We start from the raw sequence: 25692 nt of genomic DNA on the forward strand, positions 1-25692 counted from the left end.
GCCAAAAAGACAATTGGAGCAAATCTCAAAATATTTTGTAGGAGGATTTTGGTCGAATGAGAGTTTACCGAGATTTTTTGCCTAGAGCTTGGGTGACCGAGAATGTGCTCGCATGACCATGAATTCCAATTTCACACTACCCGAACTTGTCTTTGAATTTAGCCCTCAATACCCCTTGTACATTACAAAATTAAAACTCAAAATTGAAGGAAAAAAAAAATTGTCTTGAAATTAACCATCATCTAGAAATCCAAACATCTTTTTTCATCATTTTTCCGTAGTATAATATTTCCGCCACGATGAAGTGGGTCCTGCCCTGGATGGTCCATCCACAAAACAAGACACAAAATACAGCCTAACCTCAACAACACGATTTACCACAAAGAATTGGACTAGAAATTGGGTCGATGAAGATGGAGTCAGCCTTAACCAATCCATTTTGTCCTTCTAGAAAAGTATAGTCCAGATAAACCCATAACACTTTCCTATATATAGTTACATACACACCGTTGTTTTATACACACATTCTCAAAGCAAGAAAAAAAAAATGAAGCTCTTTACTTCGATACTTTTCTCGGCTTCCTTCTTGCTTGGTTGTAATGGCGATGTTAGTAGCCTCATCAGCTCGTCTCTTTTGAAAGTATGCTTAAACATCGAAACGATCAAGGATGCAATGGATTCTACACTTACAATGCTTTCATAATTGCTGCCCAATCTTTAAGTGCCTTTGGCACAACTGGTGATGTTACTACACGTAAAAGGGAGCTTGCGGCTTTCTTTGGTCAAACCTCTCATGAGACCACAAGTTATTTACTTAATTTCAGTACTATTTAAAGTTGTGTTAAGGACCTCACAAGGTGTTTCAATAGTCACAATTATTGTCCCTAGAATTACTCTAATTACAACAAGTAAAAAATATTGTGTCCCTAGAATTACTCAAAGATTTATAGTTTAACAAAATGAAAATGAAAAACATGCCATTATTGTAATAAGTATCTCCAATATAATATATATAATATTTAAGTGTGTGTTTGGTATCACATATTTTTCATATAATTAAGAATACTAGGTTGTACCACTGCACATTTTTAGTGCGCTAGTTACTCCACAAGTATAAGCGCTTGTGGAGTGTGAGGGGCAAGGGTCAGGGTTCAAGTTTTTAAGAAGGAGTTTAACACACATATATACTTAAATTAGGTTAGAGTAAAATTTCTATCTTATATATAAAAAAAGAAGAAAAGAATACTAGGCTGTAACTTTTGCTAATATATAAAAACATACATAAGTTATGATAATGAAGTTGTCTTTCCAGCGTAAGTGAGGTAGTCATCTAGGCTTTCCAGTTAATTCAATTGGTAAAGTTTTTTGTCATCGAATACTAGTTGTTTGTTTTAATTTGTGGGATTGGCTTAATTTTAATTGCAAAAGATGATTATATTTTGTGTAGGAGGGTTGTCTACTGCACCTGATGGACCATATGCATGAGAATATTGCTTTGTTAGGGAAGTTAACAGGCAATCTGGAGATCAATATTATGGTCAAGGACCTATCCAACTTACTTAGTAAGTCTTTAACATAATACAATTTTTTTCAATTATAAGTTAGGGATGCAATTTAATTTTAATACAAACTTTCACGAATATGGTTGATATGATTTGTTGTGATTGGTACATAATAAAACTCATGTTAGTGGTGGAATTGGATGAAATTGATGTTGCTCATGTAACAACAAGTATATAGGTCAACAATTGGTAAAAAAATGTGTCAATAGTATTAATATGATACACAAATCAAAAATTTTGATCCTGACTTTGATCATTTAATTTACATGTTAGCAACTACAACTACGATCAAGCAGGAAAAGCCATTGGAGTCAATCTCTTAAACAATCTAGATCTTGTAGCCACAAACACCATCAGATCATTCAAGATAGCCATATGGTTTTGGATGACTGCACAAAGAAACAAACCATCTAGCCAAGGTGTCATCACTGGAAATCAGAGACCTTCTTCTTCTAACACTTCCGCTGGTCAAGTCCTAGGTTATGGTGTAATCCCCAACATTATCAATGGTGGGATCGAATGTGGCCGTGGATGTTAGGACATATGTGATTCATGTTAGAAACATATGTCAACATTTTATACAATTGACTAATCCTTTGGTAAAACACACTTTACTAGTAATTGTGTAGATTTTGGATGTGTTTAATACTTCAAGGAACAAAGGTTCAAGTCCAAGTATTGAAGCCATGCAAATCTGTCCAAAGTTCAAGTATTGAAGTGGAGGATTTTAAAGCTCGATAGCTAGTATCTATCGAGGTTTAAAAGAGTTATCTCAGCCCGAGGCTTGACAACAGCTCGATAGATAGGATATTTGTTGAGATTTATGAAGTTCAGTTTTTTAGAGTTGATTTTCATCCAATCCGTGAATGTATGTTTGAGCTTTCTTTCCTCACAACCCTAAACATATATAAGGATTATTTTAAGAGCCATCACAGGTTGCACAGTTGCACAAGAGCACAATTACACAAGTGTGAAGAAAAGTTTGACCGGAAACCTAGTTTGCCCTAGTTCTTCTTTTTCTTGAAAAAGCTGCTGTGTTTGTACACCGTAGGGTTTTGTGATCAAGCAATTTCATGAACTTCATCATGATAAATAGAAGAATTTTATAGCCAATATCCTTCTCAAGTTGGTGATCAAGTCGTGTACTGAGATCCGTGCATCTTTTGGTTAGTCACGTACTAGGAGCCATGCAATACAAGGAGAGATTGTCACTACAGAACAAGTCCAATTGTGTATTGGGGTAAGAGTTCATCTGTAGGTTGGTATAAGGTATTGAGATTTCTTTACTTGTAACTACTTGTTTTGATAATAGTGGATTATCGGGAGTAGTGACCTTAAAATCACCTAGTGGGATTTTTGCCTCGAAAATTTTCCCCATTCTTAAACAAATCACTGTGTCAACTTTTTATTTTTCGCTACATTATATTTTAGTTGGTGATTTGTTTATGTTGTCACGTACATTGCATGTTAAATTGATTAATTAATAAATTTGGGTAATTAATTAATTAATTTATCACAAGAGGTCAATATAATTTTGGCCTATCAAGTGGTATTAGAGCAGGCACACTCTGATTAGGATTTAATCTTTACTGTGTGATCCATTGACCCCTGTTTGTCATGGATAGAGGACAGTCACTCATTGTACCTCCTTTATTTGAAAGTGTGGCAAGCTATAGAGATAGGCTGGACTAAGTCGAAGGAAGCGTTGGTCAACTAGGATGATACAAAGATCAAGGCGGCAAACTTCAATAGCAGGGCATTGAATGCTTTATTCAGTGCAGTCATAAATGAAGAGTTCAAGAAGATATCCTCCACTAAAACTGCAAAAGAAGCATGGACCATTCTCCAGACAACGTATGAGAAAACCATGGCTGTCAAGGATTCGAAGTTTTAGAGGCTCACTACTAGCTTCAAAGAAATTAAAATAGAGGAGAATGAGTCATTTGATGAGTTCTATGCCAGGTTTAAGAACATAGTAAACTCAGCTTTTAATCTTGGGGAAACTATTCTCGAACCCAAGATTGTGAGAAAGGTGCATAGATCTCTACTCTAGAGATTCCATGCTAAGATCACCGCAATTAAGGAGTCAAAAGATATTGACAAAATTCCATTGACAGAGCTAGTTAGAAATCTGGAGACCTATGAGTTGGGTTTGTCTAAGATCGGGAAGTCAAGCATGGGCAAAAGCATGGCATTGAAGGCCAAGAGCAGCGACACGGATGAGTCTTCTGACGATGATGATTCTAAAATGAAGTCCTACATCACCCGACAGTTCAAGAAAATCATGAAAAATGCCAATGCAAAGGGCATCGACAAGGCCCATAGACAATCAAGTTCATCTCATTCTAAGAGCCAAGACAAAGGGAAGAAGGATGCTAGGGATGGTGGTCAGTACACTGTTCTATTAGGACCTAAGTGTTTTTGGTGTCAAGGCTTCGGTTACATGAAACAAGAGTGCCCTACTTATCTTAAGTCCATTGGAAAAAGCAAAGCACTTGCTACTACCTTGAGTGACACCGAACCTGAGGATGATTCCAAAAATGAAGATGATGGAATTCTAAATGCCTTTACCGCCACTGTTAATTCTACTGAGAGGATTGTAGAAGATGTAGATGAAGAAGAAAACATGGTGGAATCAAAGTTTGAGAAGATGGATAAGCAAGATGACATCCACACAGCCTATGCAAAGTTATACAAGGTCTCCGAAAAGCATGAGAATTTGTATAGGTTGGCCACTAAGAAGCTCAGTGATGTGGAGCTTGAGCGAGAACAACTCTCCACAAAATTTGACGAAGCAAATTAGACCATTAAAGCATTGAGGTTTGAAAACAATTTCTTGGTTGAGAAGCTCAAGAAGCTTAAGGCAGATCTGTTCCAAGTTAGAGCTCAATTGGAGAGGACCTCAAGTGCAAAGCTTGATGAGATGCTTAACACACAAAAATCTGTCTCCGATCGAACTGGTTTGATGTATGATTTCTCTTCTCCTAATATTGCTTCTTTTAGTACTACTATTTTTGTTTCTCCTGCTAATAATATTGAATCTGAGAATAATGATGCCAAAAATGTGATATCTAGTGAGAACATAGACAATGGTAAATCTATCTTAGGAGCACCCCCTAAGCTTACTACGAAAGAAATCAAAAACCCTAGGGCTAAGAAGAGTAATGCTCAAAAGTCCAAATAGAAGAAGCAGCATCTCTGTCATCACTGTGGAGTAGCTAGACACACTTAACCAAATTGCTACAAGTGGCAAACTACTCAACTGAGCAACAACATGGTCTCTTCAAGAAACTTGAGTCAGTTTCCATCCTCTTTTGCTCCTCTTGGAAATCTCCTCAAAGCCCTCATGTTCCTTACGAACTTGAACGGTTGCAATTCTTCCCCCTTTCCACCGATTCAAGGGTTCACCAAAAGGAAAGGTTCTTCTAAGGTGTGGAAGGAAAAAGACTCCAAGTGATTTAGCCATTTTTTCTCTCTCTCTCCCTCTCTTATTTTTGTTTTTGCATTATTTGAGTGTTTTTAAGATAGTCTAATTTTTTTTATGCATTGTTTTGATTGACTTATTTTTGTTCATTTTTTTTTTCAGTTTTGTTTTATTTTGCTTTCATTCATAAAAATAAAAAAAATTGAAAAATTAGAAAAATACAAAAACAATGTGTGTTTGTGTACATTGGTACTTGTGTATCTTGAATGGCCAATGAAATTTTTTTTTCTAAACTTTGTATCACTTGTAGCTTAGATGACCATCTCTATACACAACTAAGCAAGTGAACTTTGTGGCTCTTGTTTGTGATGAGTAGGATTAAGTTATCTTTTGTACTTAACACTCGTATCGCTCTTTTTTACGGGAAGGACTAGAAAATCCTTAGGGAAAGGCATAAATAACCATCTCACTATTATTGTCCGCCAATCATGAAATGACATCTGTATGCTTCGGTATAGCAAAAGTGCAATGTCAAAAAGCTTAACATAATTGGTATTTCTTTTCTCTTTATTGTATACCAAGGCATGATATGCTTAATAAAAGAAAAATATACAAAGAAAATTAAAGCAAATAAATCAATATGCTTTGAAACATGATTGCAAGCGTGTATTCTAGGAGATGTGGGAGTTATATGTACCTCAAAGGTGATAGTCCCCATCAAGCAGTTATGATCATGTGTGAGTTAAATTAATTTACTCATATCTCAAATTGTTATAACATAGAGACACTTATGCAATCTTGCGATATTTTTCACACACAATGTGCAATATTCTTTGCTACTTTTGATACATGTACAAGAATAATGTGATTTGACCATCACAAGGTTTATTTGTGTTGATATATACTGACTAAACTATCTTAACTTATTTTTGAAATATAAAATTAGTTAGACTTGTTTAGTGTGTGTGTGTGTGTTTTGGATCTAAATGCATGACATTTTTCTTGATTGATAGATGATTTTGAGAGCTTAAAATGTTGGTTGAATCCTTGGTTGAGTTGCATGTTTGATTGCATTCATGTCTATGTTTTTTTTTTTTCTTGAAAAACTCTTTTTAAAGCAATCTCGACAGCTCCTCGACACCTCTCGATAGCTAGGCTATCTATCGAGCCCTTCAGCTTCTTTTTATCGCAATCTTGATAGCTTCTCGATCCATCGAGAATGTTTTTGTCTCCTTGATAGATGCTCGATAACTTTTCGTTCCATCGAGCTTCTTTGATATGGAAATCTCTGGACAGCTCCTTGATAGCTACATCTACCTGTTTTTAATTCTCGACAGCTCTCGATTTATCGAGGTTTGTGAGATTCCTATAAATAGGATCCTTGCGATACCAAGTTCATTTCTCCCTGATCTCTCTCGACAGAATCAGTCTCATCACCTCCCAAAACCTCTTTCACTCACTCCAAACCTCATCCCCACTTAGTTTTCTATCTCAAGATCTTCTTTCTTATCTGGTATGATGCTTTCTCACTCAGTAATCATGCATTTCATATCTTTTGACCTAACTTTTTGGGATTTTAGAAAAATTTTGGGGTTTTTCAAAATTGATGAAGTTTTTGTAAAATTTTTGGGATGGGTCTTGCTTAAATGATTTTAAACCATCATGCATTATATCACATTTGCATTATAACAATGTTTCATGCATTTTAGTGTGTGTTTACCTTGTTGTAATGATTGTATGCTGATAGGTTTGGATTGGGCTGAGCCCATGATATTTTTACTATTTCATATCACATGCTCATACATTTTCATGTATACGTACCTTACATTTTCTATATTCTTATATATTGATTGTGATTGGTGCATTTTTGCATGTCTCTCTTTCTCCCTCTCTGCTTGTTTCGGTTAGTTGCTCTATGGCACCGAGACGAAAATCTACTTCGTCCCAGAACCTTCTTCATTCTGGGGCATCTACCTCTTCTGATCCTACCCCTTCCCATGTTTGGTTCCGTGATGATAAAGCCCACAAGGACTTTCCGGAGAACTTTTCTAGACGAGACATTCATTCGGAACGCCAAGTAATTTTGTCGAACTTCTCTGACACTGACCTACCCACTGTCATTCATAGTAAGGGTTGGGATTCATTATGTGACATCCTAGTCACTTGTCCATTCGTGTTTATACAGGAGTTCTACCCCAACATGCATGGATTTGATTATTTAGTACCTTTATTTGTCATTTGCGTTTGAGGTACGCTCATCATGATCACTCCAGATATTGTATCTGACTTGCTCCATGTCCCTAGGGTAGTGCATCCTGACTACCCTGGTTGTGATTGTCTTAAGACCGTGTCTAAAGATGAGCTTATGTCCTCTTTTCGTGAGTGTCCTTCTGATTGGGGTGATCGTCAGTTCACTCCTTGTTCAACCTTTGCTAAAGGTCCTAGGTTTATTAACATGGTTATGACTTTTGTTTTAAATCCTTTCTCTTACTATAACTCCATTATAGAGCCCCATGCTCAGTTTTTGCTTTCCCTTTTAGAGCATCTGACTATAGACTTCCCCTCTTATTTCATTATTTCCCTCATTGATGTTTATAGGGATATAGTGACTCGTAATGAGCTCATCTTCCCTTTGGCTATCACGAGGATTCTACCCCATTTTTCTATTTCCTTTCCCGTTTTCGACCACTTCCATGTCATGTGTGCTATAGATGCCGCTATCGTTAAACAGAGCAAGGTGCAGCTACGTTCGAGGCGGCTCAGGGCGACAATTCCTCCAACTTCCACAGCTCCATCCACATCCGCTCCCTCTTCTTCTACTGGCGGTATGACTCTCAAGGACATCATGGCACAGCTTGTGTGTATGGATGCTCGCCTTGACACTCTCAGTGACAAGTTATGTCAAGTGAACACCCATGTTGGTTGTATTGCACGACAACAGGCGATCATGGGCGACTTCGTTGCTTCTCCTCCTCCTACTCCAAAGGCTTCTGAGGATGAGAACGATGATGGTGATGGTGATGCTACTGATGCTGAGGATGATAGTGCTAGCTCTTCCAGTGCTGTCTACTTGATATACTTACCCTTTGTCACCCTTGACAAAAAGTAGTTTTGAATATGAGAGTAGTCATACTCATAAGAGGAGGGTTAGTATAGGAGATTTTTGTTAGGGGGAGTGTTTATATTTTTTTAGGGATGTAGTGAGGACTTATGTATCTTTTTCATTTTATTTTATTTTATATACATTGTTCATGTACCTTAGATCTTGTGATCATGCTATGATAGCAAACCTTGTACTTGTTGATATATATACATTTGAGGTTATCATTATAGTTTTTTCACCTATCTTTACATGTGTTGCTTCTTTTCTCTCTTTATACACATGCTTCTTATATCTTGTATGCAATATTTTATTTCTATTTCACACTAAAATGCCTTTATGAGTTTTGTTTAAAGTGTTTCAGAAATACAGGTTGTCAAAGTCTTTCTTGCCATGAACTCTTTTCTGGTAAAGTTTTTCAAGAGTTTATGTTAAGATAGATTTTACTGTACTTAACAAATGAGTATGAGTTTAGTGATTTATAACTTCTCTCATATGTTCATTTGTTTATTGTGGTTTCGTTACAGATTTCCAAAGGGGGAGATTGTTAGAACATATGTGATTCATGTTAGAAACATACGTCAATATTTTATGTAATTTGCTAATCCTTTGACAAAACGCATTTTACTTGTAATTGGGTAAATCTAGGATGTGTTTAATACTTCAAGGATCAAAGATTCAACTCCAAGTATTGAAGCCATGCAAATTTGTCCAAGATTCAAGTATTGAAATGCAGGATTTTAAAGCTCAACAATTAGTATCTATCGAGGTTTAAAAGAGCTGTTTTAGGTTCGATAGCTACTCGATAGATAGGGTATCTGTCAAGATTTATGAAGTTCAGTTTTTCAGAGCTGATTTTCATCCAATCCGTAAATGTATGTTTGGGCTTTCTTTTCTCACAACACTAAACATATATAAAGATTATTTTAAGGGCCATCACAAGTTGCATAGTTGCACAAGAGTACAATTGCACAAGTGTAAAGGAAAGTGTGACCGGAAACCTAGTTTGCCATAGTTCTTCTTTCTTTTAAAGAAGCTGCTATGTTTGTACACCATAGGGTTTTGTGACAAACCAACTTCATGATCTTCATCATTTACTGGGATCCGCGCATCTTTTGGTTAGTCGCGTACTGAGAGTCGTGCAATACAAGGAGAGATTATCACTACAAAACAAGTCCAATTGTGTATTGGGATAAGGGTTCAACTCTAAGTTGGTATAAGGTACTAGGATTCCTTTACTTGTAATTGCTTGTTTTGATAATAGTGGATTTTCGGGAGTGATGATCTTAAAATCACCCGGTAGAGTTTTTGCCTCGGAGGTTTTTCCCATTCGTAAACAAATCACTATGTCAGCTTTATATTTTCCGCTGCATTATATTTTAGTTGGTGATTTCTTTGTGCTACCACGTACATTGCATGTTGAATTGATTAATTAATAAACTTGAATAATTAATCAATTAATTCATCATAAGGGGTCAATACAATTTTGGCCTATCAGTGGATATAATGATAATGTGGCTAATAGGATTGGTTTCTATAAGAGGTACTCTGACATATTGGGAGTAGGTTATGGGAACAACTTAGATTGCTATAATCAAAGGTCTTTTGCCTAAATAGCTCTGGTCCAGAGCAAGAAAATGGTCAGCCAAGTACAATAAGAAGACCATATAAATGTATGATCATGAGTCAGAGATTTTCTTATTCAATGAGAAATCTCTAAACTTATACATAAATAAAGAAGATTTATATAAATTTGAGTTATATAATACATACTTCTCATCTAAGAAATCATATACTCATTTGGGTATGCACATGACATTCGTTCTCATCTAGGGAGTATATGCTTAAACACGTAAAACAAATCTAAGAGCTATATATATTCAGTATCACCCCCCAAAAAAAATGTTTATATTGAAGGGCACTTTTTTACAGGGCTGACTCTAGTCTTTGGTAACTTAGGCTATTGTCTAAGGCTTTTGGTAGAAAAAGATCCAAAGTTGTATGTAAATAATTGGTTTTAGGTTTTACCCCCAAAATATAATTAGAAGAATTTAGATGGGCTATATATATGTACTGGATCCGCAACCCAAAGAAGGCACCAAAATTGCGGGTCGATAGATATTTAATCCAATTGAAAATTTAAATTGTTTCACAAACAATAAAATGTTAAGTGCATCCAGTAATCATTTACCATAAATTTTTCCTATTGGGTTGTGTCTTCAATTTTGGGAAACTAAATTGTAATCTAAAATGTATTAATGAGACAACTGGATTGGAGGGACATTGCATTGAAATAGCAAAAGAATCCCAGGGCTACCAAGAGAGCCTTAGGAAACCCTAAAGTATTCATAGGGTGACTAGAGTGGAGACTCTAAAACACTCTAATTTGCATTAAGCAAAAAATTAGACTAAAATATAAGAAAATTGTCAAAAATATATAAAATTGAGAAAATTACAAATTCAAATCCTATGAACTCTAGAAGATTGTCACAAAACAAGGAAAAAAAAAATAGTCTTATGGAAGATGTCTTCCCTCCTCTCATAGAAGGTGTGGACCTTATACCATGGGTCTCATACTAAGGTTTACATCTCTTGTGAGAAGAATGATTTTTCCCATAAAAATGAATAATTTCTTGCAAAACATACCAAAATGAAGGAATTGAGAGTTTTAATAAATTTTTTAACCATAAATAGCAAAAACACCTACTAAAGGCCTAAATGAAGGAATTTTGTGGCAAAGTAGCATAAGTCATGGTCATGAGTTCCTCATAGAAATTCCGTTCAAGTCACCAAATTTTATGCAATTTGATCTTTTTTTTTTTTATTTTTTTTTTTATTTTATAAATTTGTTGCATGTTGACTTTTGTCTATCTTTTTGTTCAAAGAAACTGTATTCTATCCATTATACACCATCAATGATGATCGATAAGAGCATTCACATTGGGAATGACATATGCCATATGTTGGTTCAATTTAGCATAAAAGCCCAAAAACCCCTCACACCATCCGGACTTGTAAAATCTAAGTATTGCAAAAAAATTTGCAATTGTGCTACAGTACGATTCTAAATGTAGAATCGCACTGTAGCTCAATTGTAAAATAAAAATAAAAATATTTTATTCCTTTTCATTGTGCTAAAGTTTTGGTTCTCTCATTCAATCCCTCCCCCTCTTCCCTTTTTTTTTTCCTCTCTCTCTCTCTCTCTCTCTCTCTATTTTTTCCCTTAAATCAAGCCTTTGTGGGTCTCATGGGTTGGTGGAGCTCATGGGTTTGATCTGGTGGCAAATGTGGTAGATCAGGGCGATGTCGAGGTGGTTGGAACTATCTTGGCAGAAACTCTTTCTTCTCTCTCTCTCGTTCTATGAGATTTTTTTAATGGGGTTTTGGGGTTTGTTATGGTCGTGTGGGTCAGATGGTGGGTTTGGAGGCGTGAAGCAGGTGGTGGATTTGGATGTTGTTAGTCAGGTGGTGGCTATGTGGTGGGTCATGTAGTGGAGGTTATGGGCTGTGTGGGCTGTGTGGTGGAGGTTATGGGTCGTGTTGTGGTGTGGGTTGATTTCAACGTGTATGATTTTGGTGGGCAACGGCGTGGTCAGTGGGTGTAGTGGTGTAGGTTTGGTGGTGCGGCAGTAGGGTCTGGGGGTGCTGCGGCTTGGGCAGGTGGTTGCATGGCTTAGGTCTTATGGGTTGGCGGAGCTCATTTTTTGTCTTTCTTTCTCCCCTTGAATCAAGACTCTGTGAATCTCATAGGTTGGTGGAGCTCATGGGTTTGATGTGGCAGATCAGGGTGGTGGTTGCGTTGTTGATGGTGGATCGAGGTGGTGCTGTGGTGGTGGATTAGTGGGTAATGATGGGAAAGTTTTGGGTGTGTTGTATCTTGGGAAATTTAGACCCCGGTTGATAGACTTAACAAGTTTTAAACCCAACTTGTTAATTATATTTATTATGCATAAAACTTGTTAAAACAAATAAACATTAATATCATGTCAAAACTAAGTGCAGCGAAAAAATAAATAAGACAGGATATGATGACTTAGGAAAACTAATGAAACCAACCAGTTTCACAGTAAAAGGTCTGGGGGGAAACCTTCTCGAAAAGCATTTCAGTATAGTAAAGAGAAGTTTCAGATATAGTACAAAACCTTTTTCCCTAGACTCTACAATCTCCGTAGATGAAATCACAGCAGAAACCTTCTATTGCTTCAGAACCTCTGAACTCTTTAATATATGAACGCCCCTTTGATGCACGGATCCCAATACGTGACTAACTCCTTTGCACGAATCCCAATACGTGACTCACTCACCAACTTGAGAAAGAAGAATGTTAGCTGCAAAGTTCTTCACTTCATCAAAATGAAGATCAAGAAGCATTTGGTTACAAAACTATAAGGCACAAAGACGCAATAGCTTTTTTTTTAGAGAATAAGGCTTCGGTCACCTTTTTCATATGTTCTCCTTGTATTCTCTTATGTGACGGCCTCTAAAATAAGCTTTATATATGTCTAGGGTTGTGAGAAAAGAAACCCTATACAAATACAAAAGCCTGGCCTAAAAATCAAATCTGAAAATTCTGATTCCCGTAACCTTGATAGATACCTCAATAGATAATATCTGTCGAGCCCCATTAAACCTCGATAGATAGCTATCTATCGAGCAGGTGTCCAGCAGGGGTCGAGCAGGTGTCCAGTTATCTGTCCAGCTTTAGTAAACACCTTTTCTTCACTTGTTTCTTGGTCTAATCTTCATGGCTTTAATACTAGACTTGAACAACGTGTTCTTTGAAGTATTAAACACATCCTAGATCTACCCAAATACAAGTAAAGTGCATTTTGTCAAAGGATTAGCCAATTACATAAATGAAAATGACATATGTTCTAAACAAGTGAAACACATATGTTCTAACATTGTAAAATTAGAGAGAGACAAAAAAATATTTAATTGTGAAGACATATTATTTTAATGTGTTGTATATGAAAATAAAAGTTAGGATGTTGGGTGTATTGTAAAATGGTACTGTATAATTGATAAAGTAAGTTTTTCGGATGATAAAATAGGATAGAATGGCATTCTTGGATAGGAATGCTCTAAGAACCCATAATTTATTTCCCCCTAATGTCAAAACCATCATCTTCATCATTAAATCCATTTTCATCAAACTCATCCAACTCATTAACACGTGGCCCCCTAGCAACCTTCATGACCCAATTTTGGTTATTGGCAAAAAAATCAAAAGCACCGAATCGACTTTTTGGTGACCTGTGCATTGTTGTTTGTCAAAGAGAAATCTCTTCAAAAAAAAAAAAAAAACTAGTATCGTCATCAAACTCATTGAACTCATTAACACGAGGCCCCCTAGTAGGAGGCGGTATATCTTGTACCCAGCATATATGCTAGGTGTAGGATATACAAAATCCCCTAGTAGCCTCATGACCCAATTTTGGTTTTTGGCAAAAAAATCAAAAGCACCGAATTGAGATTTTGGTGACCCGTGCATTGCTGTTTGTCAAAGAGAAATATCTTCAAAAAAAAAAATCTAGTATCTTCATCAAACTCATCCAACTCATTAACGCGTGGTCCCCTAGCAGCCTTCATGACCCAATTTTCGTTATTGGCAAAAAAAATCGAAAGCACCGAATCGACCTTTTGGTGACCCGTGCCTTTCTGCTTATCAAAGAGAAATCTCTTCCAAAAAAAAAAAATCTAGTACCTCTAAAAAAAAAAAGTACAATTTTTGCCGCAACTCTTCAAATAGCTGATTGTGATTAGTAGAAAAAAAATAGTAAATTTATATAAAAGTGACAGATAAACAATTATAATTTACCACATAAGAGATTTGTGGAAAAAATTATGAGTTTATTTGTGGTGATAGGAACAACTCTAATCTCTTCTCATTTTTAATCATTTTTCATTGGTTGTCTAATATTTCATACACAATGAAGTGGGTCCTACCGTGGATGGTCTATCCACAAAAGAAGACATGGAAGATGGACTAGACTTTGTTTGGTACATAAACTTGAACACATGTTTTCAATTTTTAAATAATATTACACGTATTTTTATACACTTTTTTATTCACATGTATTTATAAAAAAACTAAAAATTGTTATTTAAACACACGTATCAAACGGGCCTTAATCTTAAAAACATTATTTTCCACAACAAAATGGAATACAAATCTGTATACGGTCATTGAAGATGACGTCAGGCTCAGCCAACCCATTTTGACTAGCTAGAATAGCAGTCAAGATAAGCCCATCACACTTTCCTATATATATATAGGTACATACTCACCATTGTTTTGCACAAATACTCAAAAAAATGAAGCTCTTTTCTTTGCTACTTTTCTTAGCTTTCTTGCTTGGAACCTCAGCAGAACAATGTGGCAGACAAGCTGGGGGTGCTGCGTGTGCGAACAACTTATGTTGTAGCCAGTTTGGATGGTGTGGCAACACAGCTGAGTATTGTGGAGCTGGTTGCCAGAGCCAGTGTTCTTCTCCTACAACTACTACTTCATCTCCTACAGCTAGTGGTGGTGGTGGTGGCGATGTTGGCAGCCTTATCAGTGCGTCTCTTTTTGATCAAATGCTTAAATATAGGAACGATCCAAGATGTAAAAGTAATGGATTCTACACTTACAATGCTTTCATTGCTGCTGCTCGATCTTTCAATGGCTTTGGCACAACTGGTGATGTTACTACACGTAAAAGAGAGCTTGCGGCTTTCTTAGCTCAAACCTCTCATGAGACCACAGGTTAGTTCCAATAAAATATAAAAATAATATCAGTGGTAAACGCATTCGAGTGAAAAATAGGCCATATCAAGTGAAAAATACCTTATTATCACTAACATTATTGTACTGTATATCTCCCATATAATAAATAAGTGTATGTTTATTGTTTAGTGTAGCTATTTTTACTTAAAAAAATAGTAAGATTGTATGAAATACAACTATATACATAAAAATAAATGTGACTTCAAAAAATTATACCAGGCCCGTAGTTTTTGTTTGATTGACTTAATTTTAATTGGAAAAGGTGATTATATTTTGTCACTTTTGTGTAGGAGGGTGGGCAACTGCACCAGATGGCCCATATGCATGGGGATATTGTTTTGTTATGGAAAATAACAAGCAAACCTATTGTACCTCAAAATCTTGGCCATGTGTTTTTGGAAAACAATATTATGGTCGGGGACCTATCCAACTCACTCAGTAAGTTTTTAAAATCATAAATTTGTTAATAAGTTATAGAAGCAATTTCTTTTTAAAAATATTGATATGATTTATTATAATTAGTGTATAATAAAGTAGTGTCAGTGATGGACTTAAGTGTTATTGATATGATCCAATAACAACAAATCATGTTAATGTTGTGGAAAATGTTGTGTCAGATGACTTTTGTAATCAAAGAATTTGACCCTAACTTTGATGGTTCATCAACTTTTATCAGCAACTACAACTATGGGCAAGCAGGTAAAGCCATTGGAGCTGATCTCATAAACAATCCAGATCTTGTAGCCACAAACCCCACCATATCGTTTAAGACAGCCATATGGTTTTGGATGACACCGCAAGCAAACAAGCCATCTAGCCACGATGTGATCATTGGAAATTGGAGACCCTCTGCTGCTGACACATCAGCTGGTCGAGTTCCAAGCTATGGTGTAATCACCAACATTATCAATGGTGGCCTTGAATGTGGCCATGGCTCTGATGATAGGGTGGCTAATAGGATTGGGTTTTATAAGAGGTACTGTGACACATTGGGAGTAAGCTATGGGAACAACTTAGATTGCTATAATCAAAAGCCCTTTGCCTAAATAGCTTTGGTCCAAGGCAAAAATATGTTTAGCCAACTACAATAAGGAGACAATATAAACAAATAAATTGGTGATTTTGTTTTTCCATAAGAGATCTCTAAGCCTAAAAATAAATAAAGAAGAATTATATAAATTTGAGTACTGGTAATTAATATTGTAGCTAGCTTTACCAAACTGTACGTCCGATTTTATATCACTTTCTAAATTCTAAATTATTCATTGCTTTGTTGGCTACTTTGGGTACCAATCTGCATGGCTGCCCTAGCAAATGTCTACTTCCAAGTGAAACGAAGTATCACTCAAAAAATCGTTATGCTTGACAAGATATGAGCAAATAAGTGATCAAATTAAGGTTATTTTCCAGCAACACCTTTCAAACAATTTTGAACGCTTTTGAATTATGATTATTTTTAACTATCCAAAATACTTCAATTATATATCCACGGATGACATTAGCCAAACTCTTCAAAATTTACATGCTCTACTTATATGGACAAACAGTTCTGTCATGCATGTGTAATTGCCAAGTGCCAACTCAATATGAAATCGGATCTTTAAGAAGCAATCTTACTTGAACTTACATTTTAAAGCTTTGAGTTCAAAAATTACTCTAATATAATATTTCTACTAGTGGGTAGTTTTTCACCCATAAAATACAGATACAATGTTTTCGGACTAAATCACTCCTAGTTCAATGATATCCTGGGCGATGCGTAGATATTTCACTTTTTTTTTTTTTTGAAATAATTTTTATATATATTAAGACTTACATATAATATTCATTTTGTTGTATATTATTTATGTTTGCCCACAATATTGCCCACATTTAATATTTTCATGTTTTTTTTTTTTTTTTTTTTTTTATATTGTAAATTTTATATTATTAAGTGGATTATAAATATTTAAAATAGTAATTAGTATTTAGAGTGTAGACGGTTGAGTGAATTATCTTTATCTCTTTTTTTTTTTTTTTAATTCTATTTCTATGGTACTTTAATTTCAGAAATCAAGTACTGCGTAATTTTTTTTTCTTTTGTTCATTTTATATTATTAAGTGAATTCTAAATATTAAAGATAGTAATTAGTATTTAGAATGTGGACTATTGAGTGATTTATCTTTTTTTTTTTTTTTTTTCTTTTTGTATGGTACTTTACTTTCAAGATGATGGAGTGATTTTTTTTTTTTTATATATATATATATATATATATAAATAATTACAATATGCTGTTAACCCTGCAGCTTAAACCCTTTACCCCCTAGACCCTTAAGCACTTTGTACATGGGGTGGTGCCAATTCAATTACAAGGCCTTTGTTTTTTTTTTTTTTTTTTTTTTTTTTTTTTTTTTTTTTTCTTTTTTTTTTTGTATGGTACTTTACTTTGAAAAAAAAATCAAGTATTGGGCAATTTTTTTTTTTACTTTTTTTTCTTTTGTAAATTTTATATTATTAACGGAATTATAAATATTTAAGATAGTAATTAGTATTTAGAATGTGGACTGTGGAGTGATTTATTTTCATTTTTTTCTTTTTCTTTTTGTGTGGTACTTTAATTTCAAAAAATAAGGTACGGGGTAAATTTTTTTTCACTTTTTTTTAAAAAAAATTTAGTGTGGACTGTGGAGGGATTTTTATTATTTTTATTTTTATTTTTTGTGTGGTACTTTACTTTCAAGAAATAAAGTACCGGGATTTTTTTTCTTTTGTAAGTTTTATATTATTAAATGGATTATAAATATTTAAGATAGTAATTAGTATTTAGAATGTGAACTGTGGAGTGATTTATCTTTATCTTTTTTTTTAATATATATTGACTTTACTTTCAGAAATAAAGTACTAGGAATTTTTTTTCTTTTGTAAATTTTATATCATTAAGTGAATTATAAATATTTAAGATAAGTATTAGTATTTAGAGTGTGGGCTTTGGAATGATTTCTCTTTTTCTTTTTTTTTTCTTTTCTTTTTGTATGGTACTTTACTTTCCTGAAATTAAGTGCTAGGTAAATTTCTTTTGTAAATTTTATATTATTAAGTGGATTATGAATATTTAAGTTAGTAATTAGTTTTTAGAGTATGGACCGTGGAGTGATTTATATATATACTTTTTTTTTTCTTTTTGTATGGTACTTACTTTCAAGAAATAAAGTACTGGGTAAACTTTTTTTTTTTTAATTTTATATTATTAAGTGAATTATAAATATTTAAGATAGTTATTAGTATTTAGAATGTGGACTGTGGAATGATTTATTTTTATCCTTTTTTTTTTCCTTTTTGTATGATACTTTAGTTTGAAGAAATCAAGTACTGGGTATTTTGTTTTTATAATTTTTTTTAAATTTTATATTATTGAGTGAATTATAAATATTTAAGATAGTTATTAGTACTTAGATTGTGGACTGTGAAATGATTTATCTCTATTTATTTTTCTTTTTGTATAGTACTTTGGTTTCAAGAAGTAAATTACTGGGCAATTGGTTTTGGTAAAAATGCAAAATTGACCCATTAACTTTCACGTACATTTTTTCATTTCAGTCTTCTAACTTTCAGTTTTGTCAATTCAGTCTTCTATCTTCAATTTTTCTCAATTCAAGGTTTCATTACAACTTAGTTAGTAGCTACCATTAGAACCCTTGAAACGTCGCTGTTTTGTAGAAATTTTTTTTAATAAATTCGGAATTAAAAGAAAATAAGAAAAATTTGGGAAAAAAAAATTAAGGTGAACAACATTGTATACTTCTAAACACGGCAACCTTTAACAACTGCATTAAACTCAATCAATTCAATGCTTTTTAGTTTCTTTTTACATTTTCATGTTGCTTTCAAACCCTAAGCTTCAAAAGCTCAATAATTTTAAGAAATTGAATTTTGAATCTAATAAGATACTTAAGCAATAAATAAGAAATTAAACCAAAGATTATTGAAGAAGAAATGGCTATTATTGGAAAATGAAGCATGCCACTCCATTCTGATAGCCACTCCGGCCAGATTCCGGTGGCCGGAGATGATACAACAGAGAAAACAAAAGCTCTCGGATAAAGAATAAGTGTGTTTGTGAACCTAAATTTTTGAAATATTTATTTTTAAAAAAGTGAAAGCCATATTGTATTTAAGCTCGAATTCATTGTCAGTAGAGAGGTAACCAAATCCTTAATTAAATATTGTTTTCAAAACTTTCTTGAGAAAGCAAAAGAAAATATATTTCTTCTAGACAAACAAACAGTCACGTATCGAATTTGAGAGAGAGAGAGAGAGAGAGAGAGAGAGAGAGAGAGAGAGAGAGAGAGAGAGAGAGAGAGAGGAATTAATTACCTCAGAATCAGAAACGTAAGGAGAACTGTAATCAAGATTAGAGTCAGAACCAGAATTGGAATGAGATGGTAATTATTTTTGTTTGAATTTATTTTGTTAAGTGATTGAAGGTTGTTCTTTGTTTTGTTTTGTTTTGATTCAAGGGAAGGGGATTCCCCTTAATGTTTTTTTATTTTTTTTTTTGTGTGTTCAGATTTTTTTTCTTTTAATTCCGAATTTATATTAAAAAAATCTACAAAACAGCGTCGTTTCAGGGGTTCTAACAGCAGCCACTAACTGAGTTGTAACAAAGCCCTGAATTGACAAAAATTGAAAGTTAGAGGGTTGAATTGACAAAACTAAAAATAGAGGACTAAAATGAAAAACGGTGAAAGTTAGAGAGTCAGTTTTGCATTTGTCTTTTTTCACTTTTTTTTTTTTTCCAGAGACCTCATGTGAGAGTGTATGAGGTCCTATCATGTGACACTCTAATGTTTGATTTAGCATTTTTTTACCTTTTTCATTAAGTTTTTTTACTGTTACCCAATAGATCATAGTAACTTTTTTTTTTGCTATTTTATAAATTTAGCATTTTTTACCTCTTTTTATTATTTTTTTTACTGTTACCCAATAAATAATAATAACTTATTTTTATTATTATATAAATTAGCATTTTTTATCACCTAAGCCCAGTTATTACTTTACATATTATGACCCAAGTCTGACCCTTTTCACGTGTAAATCAAAGTCAAAACTCTTATCTACTTACAAACTCTCTTTCTCCTCCTCCACATATAGATGATACTTCTAGAAATTCATTTAGTCTTTTTTTTTACCTCTTTCATTAATTTCTTTTTACTATTACCCAAAAGTTCACATTAACTTATTTTACTGTTATCTCATTAATTGACTAAGTTTACACCACACATTTCTCTATTCTTCATGGCTTTTAGCATACTCATCGTTTTAGTAATTTAAAAAAAAAAAAGCAAAAAACAATAGTAATTTAGGACTAATAGTAATAACTAACCAGATAAGGCCCTAAAAAGAGATAGAGAGACACAAAAGTGTTGTGGATTATTAAATAAAACGCATTGTTTTACTATATATTACCAAAATAAAAGACCTGAGATTGAAAAAACATTTGAAAGAGAGAGAAAGAGGAATCTAAGGGGTCACCACCTTTGTTATACAGGCCTCCCACTATTATCAAGATGCCAAAACCCTTACAGGTATTTTTTTTTTCTTTTTAAAATTAGTGGCTTAAATGTCTTCAAAAAAAAAAAAATAGTGGCTTAAATACGATTTACGTTTGGGTAATTTAGTTGGATAGTTTTTGTTTTGGGTATATAAGTAGAAAGAATATTTGGTGCATAATATAAAACCATATTCTACCATAGTTTAAGTTTAAATCGTGTATAAGATACATGCATACACACTTGCCCACATCATGTTTTAATGTCACACTATCGATGAGTAGAAGATGGTAAGAGAGTTTAGCATGCTTTCATTTCATTGCATGAAATATGTGAACACAAACAAATTGGTCAGTTTTCATGGTCCCGTTACTCTTTTACATTTATATTTGGTTTCATGATTTTTTTAAATATTAATCTTACCTTGGGAAGGCTTCAAATATGCAATGAAACTACTAAACTAATTTTTAATATCTCAAAATTTATATGTTTCTTTACTCAAATTTAGTTTACCTTTTCTTTATAATATATATAAAACATTCTCCAAAACCTTCTTATATAAGATATCAAAAAATTGTCCACGCATCGCACAGACAACTTACTAGTTATGTTTAATTAATTAAGTCACCTTTTTTATTATATATATATATTGTTTAAAAAATAACAAGTCAACTTTTTTCTTTTATATATATATTTTTGTTTAAAAAATAAGTGGTGTTTACCTGCTGAGAAATTGTTGGAAAATGAATAATTTGATAGATAAAAGCGTTTTACGTTGGTGCTTTCAACTTTCTGAAGCAGAATGCATGGTGAAAAAAAAAGGTCAAATTTGCTATATGAGTTTTATAATTAATAGCTGGTGGAAGATCAAATGTTAGAAATTATACGGTGAACCATGAGAAGAAATATAAATTATAATGGCTTAAAGTCACTAATAAATTCGCTTTTTTTAAAGACAATCTCAGCATCCACATACAAGTTTGCTAAAATGTAATTAATGGATTTGTTTTGGATTGTAAGCTCCAATTATCTCAATTGATGTTAAAATAACATTATTAGCAACGTGATGTGTTATACCATGTTGTATAGGCTAGAGTGAATGCAGAAGGGGAAGTATAGAATAAGAACATCAAGAACAAGAGGGTTACGTGATTCAGCCTTGTCAGCTTACATCCATGGAGGAATCTCTTAAGGGTTACATCTTTATTGTATAAGAGTGTAGTACAATAACTTGTGTTACAATGAACCCTAACATGAGTATATACAGGCAACTAAACTCTAGACTACTTTTACAAGTAGGACTGGGCTTGGGCCTATTACATTGGGCTAATATGTCTAATATATCTCTAACACCCTCCCTCAAACTCAAGGCGGAAGCTTGATGAAGGCTTAAGGTTAGATAAGTATGAGAAGATCACTTGGAGATGCCTTGAAGAATGCCTTTGAAGAAACCACAATGAAGAATGTGCCAATTGACCAATTTCAGAGTTTCAAATGAAGAAACGAACTCCGAAATTGGAATCTATGTGAAAAACTGAGCAAGATAAGCCATTTTGAAAATTTTGACTTTTGGTCAAAGGTCAATGCAAAAGGTCAAAGTCAACAAAAGTCAAAGTCAGCTCGTCTAGGGTCAAAGTCAACGGATACATGGTCTGGGTCATTCTGGGTTTCCAGGTCGGGCCATGGATTAGGTAGTAGAGCCGCTGACGTCATCCTATGACGAGTCGCTGATGTAGACTAGGGCTTGCATGGCTAATGACGTGGCATATTGACATGGAGTAATGATGTCATCCAGTGGCGTCAGATGACAACAGATGACCCGATGAGCCACATGCATGGGGATATTGCTTTGTTAGGGAAGTTAGCAGGCAATCTGGAGATAAATATTATGGTCGAGGACCTATCCAGCTTTCCTAGTAAGTCTTTAAATTAATAAATTTGTCAATTATAAGTTAGGGGTGCAATTTTTTTTTTTTTAATACAAACTTTCACAAATATGGTTGACATAATTTGTTGTGATTCGTACATAATGAAACTCATGTTAGTGGTGAAGTTAAATGAAATTGATGGTGTTCATGTCAATATATATCAACAGTTTAAAAATGTGTCAGAAGTATTACTGTTGCACACAAATCAAAGACTTTGATCTCGACTTTGATCATTTCATTGACATGTTAGCAACAACAACTACGATCAAGCAGGAAAAGCCATTGGAGTCAATCCCACAAGGAAAGAAACCATCTAGCCACGATGTCATCATTGGAAAATGGACACCGTCCCTTGCTGACACTGCAGTTGGTCGAAAATCAGGTTATGGTGTAATCACCAACATTATCAATGGTGGGATCGAATGTGGCCATGGTTATAATGATAATGTGTTTGATAGGATTGGTTTCTATAAGAATTACTCTAACATGTTGGGAGTAGACTATGGGAAGAACTTAGATTGCTATAATCAAACGCCTTTTGCCTAAATAGCTCTGGTCCAGAGCAATAAAATGGTCAGCCAAGTACAATTGGAAGACCATATAAATGTATGATCATGAATTGGAGATTTTCTTATTCAATGAGAAATCACTTTTGTAAACCTTTCCTCTCAATCATATACACTAGATGTTTTTTTTTTGGGGGGGCGGGGGTGTGGGGGGATGCCCCCAAGCTATATGGTAGGTACGCTCCTATTCTCAACCAAGACGACAATTTCTTACCTCTTAACGCCTTCTCTTTTAAAATTTCTCGTTTAAAGCCTGTACACGCACAACTTACTATTAATTTAAAACAATTAATCAATATCAAGTTCAAGTTGTTAATTAGGCGGTAATAAGTGTAATATGGATAAAACAATCACAACAAGAATAATTACCCTCACAAGATGAGGAATTGTTCACGAAGTGAAAACCCAACAGTAAGACCTAGCTTAGTTCGGCAAATCCACTATGAAAAAGTTGCGATATAAGTTGACTTATAAGATCTCCTGTACAAGTAACTTAACACTATGTTCAAGCTCTACTCTCTTGCTGCAACTATTGACCCAACCTCTATCTTTAAAGTAATCCAACATCACAAGTCGATTGCTAGCTGACTGCAAAATTGAATTTTGTAGTCTCTATGATTTCCAACAACACAGGTGTAGATCTTGTGTTGGGTGATGAATTCTCCTCCCAGTGATTTCATAATTGGAAAGGGTTGGAAGACAAGAATATTGAGTTCAAAGTTATTTATTTAGCTGTCTTCCTTCTCCTGAGTTTAGGGTTAATTTACATATAGTTATGTAGGGTTTTGGGCTAGAGCTTGTCGCCAAAATGACAATTGGAGAAAATCTCAAAATATTTTGTAGGAGGATTTTGGTCGATTGAGAGTTTACCGAGATTTTTTGCCCAGAGCTTGGGTGACCGAGAATGTGCTCGCATGACCATGAATTCCAATTTCACACTACCCCTTGTACATTACAAAATTAAAACTCAACATTTAAGAAAAAAAAAATTGTCTTGAAATTAACCATCATCTAGAAATCCAAACATCTTTTTTCATCATTTTTCCGTAGTATAATATTTCCGCCACGATGAAGTGGGTCCTGCCCTGGATGGTCCATCCACAAAACAAGACATAAAATACAGCCTAACCTCAACAACACGATTTTCCACAAAGAATTGGACTAGAAATTGGGTCGGTGAAGATGGAGTCAGGCTTAACCAATCCATTTTGTCCTGCTAGAAAAGTATAGTCCAGATAAACCCATAACACTTTCCTATATATAGTTACATACACACCGTTGTTTTGAACACATATTCTCAAAGCAATATATATATATATATATATATATATATATATATATATATGAAGCTTTTTACTTTGATACTTTTCTCGGCTTCCTTCTTGCTTGGTTGTAATGGCGATGTTAGCAGCCTCATCAGCTCGTCTCTTGGGTCCAAACTCTGCAACTGATATTCTGACTGCATTAATTGGAAAGTAAGACCTGAGCACCATGGTGGAACTTGACTCCTATCTTCACAGACTTCAGGGGAGGTGGATGGGATAAGTATCTAAAACAAAAAATTTAACCGTGACGTGGAGGATGAAGAAGAAAGGAAGGAGGAAGTATAAAAGAAAGAGGGGACCTTAAGGAAAAGGGGAGAAGAAAAAGGACATTGGAGACCTCACCATCTATAATTGTAATCTATATTGGGAAGAAATAATATAAGTTATAACAATTCTTCATGTGTGCCATTGTAGAAAAAAAGCCCATCCTCTTTTGTTACCTAAATATCATTATAACCTAGATTTAAAGCTCACTCTCTCTACAAATTTCATTGTAAAAAGGCCTCTCAAGCCCACCCCCTTCTAATTGTGGGTCCGGGCTCGAATTGTGTCCTTACATATATATATATATATATATATATATATATATTATAGAACAACAACAATTATTAAATCTTAGTCCCAAAATTTTGAAGATCGACTATAGTCATCAACAAATTAATTAAGTTGATTACATGTTATGTGATTCAATATCCATTTTCATGAGACTTAAAAAGAGTGAAGCAACTGAGGACCAAAGTGTCAAACTTATTACAACTGAGCTCACTCATTATTGAAATTAGTATCACCAAATTTTAGTTTATATATATTGTAATAAGTAGCACTACCCGGCCTCACTCATTTCACTCAATCTCTCATGCAGCCACCTTCCTTCTCTCACTCAATCTCCTCTCCCACTCTCACTCACGCTCACTGACCCTCAAGCTCACTGCCGGTCTCACTCATCCTCAAGCTCACCACCGGTCTCACTCACTCTCCTCTCCCACTCTCACTCACCATCGGTCTCAAGCTTCTTCGCAGGTTCGTTTCAATCTTTTCAATAAAAGAGCTTGCGATTAATTTCAATCTTTCGATTCTTTTCCAGTTAAAAACTTGCGATTTATTTTTTGTTTTTTTAATAACTTTGGTTTTGTTAATGAAATCGTTATTGCTAAAATCGTTGTGATGCTCTTTGTTGGAATGGTTGATAATATATTTGGCTTTCAAGTGGTTCAAAAGTAAGAGTGGGTATTTGTATCAGCCGGGCTTCAGAATTTTTTTTGTTGCTCTTAATCAGTCGACCTTCGGTTTAAATCAAGTGTAAATTTTTTGTTGCTCTTTTTAATTTTAATTTTTAATTTTTTTTGTTGAGAGACACATATTCTGTCTTAGTGGGTAATCTTGTTCTTTGAGTAGTGTTTAGAGCTAGTTAATTGTAGTTGATTTGTTGTAGTTGGTTTGTGGTTGATTTGTTTTTTGTGTTGTTGTTGATGCAGATCCTATAAGG

General features: G+C 34.2%; 3 protein-coding genes and 1 pseudogene across 4 annotated transcripts in view; 3 read left to right on the plus strand and 1 right to left on the minus strand.

Moving 5' to 3' along the window:
* The window catches only part of LOC142635905 (butanoate--CoA ligase AAE1-like), a 71057-nt gene that overhangs the window by 37842 nt on the left and 7523 nt on the right, over positions 1–25692 (minus strand). The window lies entirely within an intron of this gene.
* On the plus strand, positions 548–9699 carry LOC142621724 (endochitinase-like; annotated as a pseudogene).
* LOC142621745 (endochitinase-like) lies at positions 12132–16034 on the plus strand. 2 transcript variants are annotated; one of them, XM_075795097.1, is made up of 4 exons: positions 12132–12152; positions 14411–14837; positions 15149–15296; positions 15535–15904. In XM_075795097.1, the coding sequence occupies exons 1-4, from the start codon at positions 12132–12134 to the stop codon at positions 15902–15904; spliced, it is 966 nt and encodes a 321-aa protein (XP_075651212.1). The 2 variants fall into 2 exon arrangements, with proteins under 2 accessions (XP_075651212.1, XP_075651213.1); XM_075795098.1 differs by lacking the exon at positions 12132–12152 and having other exon boundaries at positions 14399–14837; positions 15535–16034.
* LOC142636390 (chitinase 8-like) lies at positions 22490–22861 on the plus strand. Its single transcript, XM_075810602.1, has one exon. The coding sequence runs from the start codon at positions 22490–22492 to the stop codon at positions 22859–22861; it is 372 nt and encodes a 123-aa protein (XP_075666717.1).

Source organism: Castanea sativa, chromosome 1 (assembly GCF_040712315.1).
Source record: "Castanea sativa cultivar Marrone di Chiusa Pesio chromosome 1, ASM4071231v1".
Taxonomy (NCBI): domain Eukaryota; kingdom Viridiplantae; phylum Streptophyta; class Magnoliopsida; order Fagales; family Fagaceae; genus Castanea; species Castanea sativa.